The sequence below is a fragment of the Ornithodoros turicata genome, unplaced genomic scaffold, assembly GCF_037126465.1.
Source record: "Ornithodoros turicata isolate Travis unplaced genomic scaffold, ASM3712646v1 Chromosome17, whole genome shotgun sequence".
In the NCBI taxonomy this organism is placed as follows: domain Eukaryota; kingdom Metazoa; phylum Arthropoda; class Arachnida; order Ixodida; family Argasidae; genus Ornithodoros; species Ornithodoros turicata.
This window is the reverse complement of record NW_026999326.1, coordinates 3370804-3372630: the sequence shown is the minus strand read 5'-3', so window position 1 is coordinate 3372630 and position 1827 is coordinate 3370804. Positions and strand designations below refer to the sequence as shown.

Below are 1827 nucleotides of genomic sequence, written 5' to 3'. Positions count from 1 at the left end.
CTAAAGAACTCCGTAACTTTCTTCTGGGAAAGTTTGTTCAAGCCGCTCCTCTGACACATCTGAACATGATGACAGGAAGGTTTGCACTTCTTCTAACATTTCCACTGCATCTCCTGCCGTAACCTTTGTCACTGGTGCTTCGTTTTCATCGTCGCTGCTGTCCTCCTCTGCGTCTTCCATTGTGTCAACGTGATTGTTGAGCTGGATTTCCTCGCAAATGGCTGCATCACTGTTCAGCTGTGACCTCACTGTCACTTCATCATCCGCGGTGATGAAGTCTGTCGGCGTAAGTCCCTCAGGGATGCCCAGCGCGTCCATGTAGCCATCCCACACGTCAAGGATCAACGCGTCGTCCTCATGTGACACCTCCACTTCGTTCATGCTGACTTCCTGTGTGAAACCAGCTTTCCTCCAGCAGTTCTTTATGACCTCTGATGTCACGTTCCGCCAGGCTCCGGTTATCATCTCGATAGCCTGATGCACATTGATCTCAGTGGGCCTCTGAACTTCGTTCTTGATGTTAAGAAAGATTCGCTGGAGCATCCTTTTCCGGTAGTGCGCCTTCGTCGAGCGAATGATCCCCTGGTCTAGCGGTTGGAGCAAGGACGTGCAGTTCGGCGGCAGCATCACAACCTTCACATTTGTCATTCTCGGAAGCTTTGAATGAGCAGAACAGTTGTGAAGCACGAGGGCGATCTTCTTCTTCTCTCTTTTCATCGTGTTATCGAGCTTGGTCAGCCAGTCGGTAAATATCGCCGTTGTCATCCACGCCTTCTTGTTCCAGTAATAATCAGCTGGGAGGCTGATGACATGCTTAAAAGCGCGTGGGTTGCAGGACTCGCCGATGACCAGCGGCTTCAGCTTTGCGGAGCCTGTCATGTTGCAACACAGAAGGATCGTAATCCTTTCCTTTGACTTCTTCCCGCCTTTGCACTTCTCACCTTTCACGGCCATCGCACGCTCGGGCAACAGTCTGAAGAAGAGTGCAGTCTCGTCTGCATTGAACACATTCTCGAGGTCGTACTCGGAGAGTAGTTTCGCAATTTCTTGCTCTCTCCATCCCACAGCGATGGCTTGAGGAGCGGACTTTTCTTCGCCGGTGAGTCCCCTAAACACAATGTCATGCCGAGCACGAAAGGCCCAAAGCCATCCTTCACAGCCCTTGAACTTGTCATCAACGCCGTATATGCACGAAAAATCTCTGGCCTTCGCACACAACGTGGGTCAGGACACTGGTATGTCCTGGAATCGCACTTCCAGAAACCACTTGTACACCGCCTTGTCGATGTCTTCGAAGTTAGCTACCCGCATTCTTTTCTGTGATGGTGCACCTCCGCTGTTGCCATATTTCCTTTCAAGCTTGGCCCGGTCTTTTAGGAACGTTGACAGTGTGGATGTGCTGATTCCAAACTCCTTGGCTACGTCGCATTTCTTTCTTCGGTGTCAACCGCGTTCAAAACGGCCATTTTCTCCTCCAGGGAGAACTGCTTTCGTGTCGTGGACACTTTCTTTGTAGCCATCACGGACAACTGGCGATTTCTGGCAGACTAGCCTTATGAACACCGGTCAGCTTCTCCCCCTTTTTACATACCCGAAAGGGGGATTAACCTTAATCTCCAGCACGTGTTATGCCCCATTCAGCCCGGTCAGTAGTTAACCCTTTAGCGAATAATTAAGACTGCGAAATTAACAACTTTTACAGTATACGTTTATACGTTTTAGTGCGAAAATATCGGATAAAAATAACTACCATGATCGAAAGACCTCCAAAACATTCTGCAGAAACAACAACCACATTGTTTACATACAGTTTGGCCGCCGATCACG

At 49.5% G+C, this 1827-nt stretch overlaps 1 protein-coding gene across 1 annotated transcript; it reads right to left on the bottom strand.

Moving 5' to 3' along the window:
* LOC135372773 (tigger transposable element-derived protein 6-like) lies at positions 1-1311 on the bottom strand. Its single transcript, XM_064606242.1, has 2 exons — positions 1255-1311; positions 1-1206 (listed from the first exon to the last, which is right to left on the bottom strand). Exons 1-2 carry the CDS (start codon positions 1309-1311, stop codon positions 1-3), a joined length of 1263 nt encoding a protein of 420 aa, XP_064462312.1.
* Positions 1312-1827: the final 516 nt, after the last annotated feature.

Bases quoted from the DNA above. Each gene is read 5' to 3' on its own strand.
- LOC135372773 (XM_064606242.1), bottom strand. From the start codon at position 1,311: ATGCGGGTAGCTAACTTCGAAGACATCGACAAGGCGGTGTACAAGTGG. The intron at 1,207-1,254 runs GTGCGATTCCAG...TTGTGTGCGAAG, and splicing joins TGTACAAGTGGTTTCTGGAA to GCCAGAGATTTTTCGTGCAT.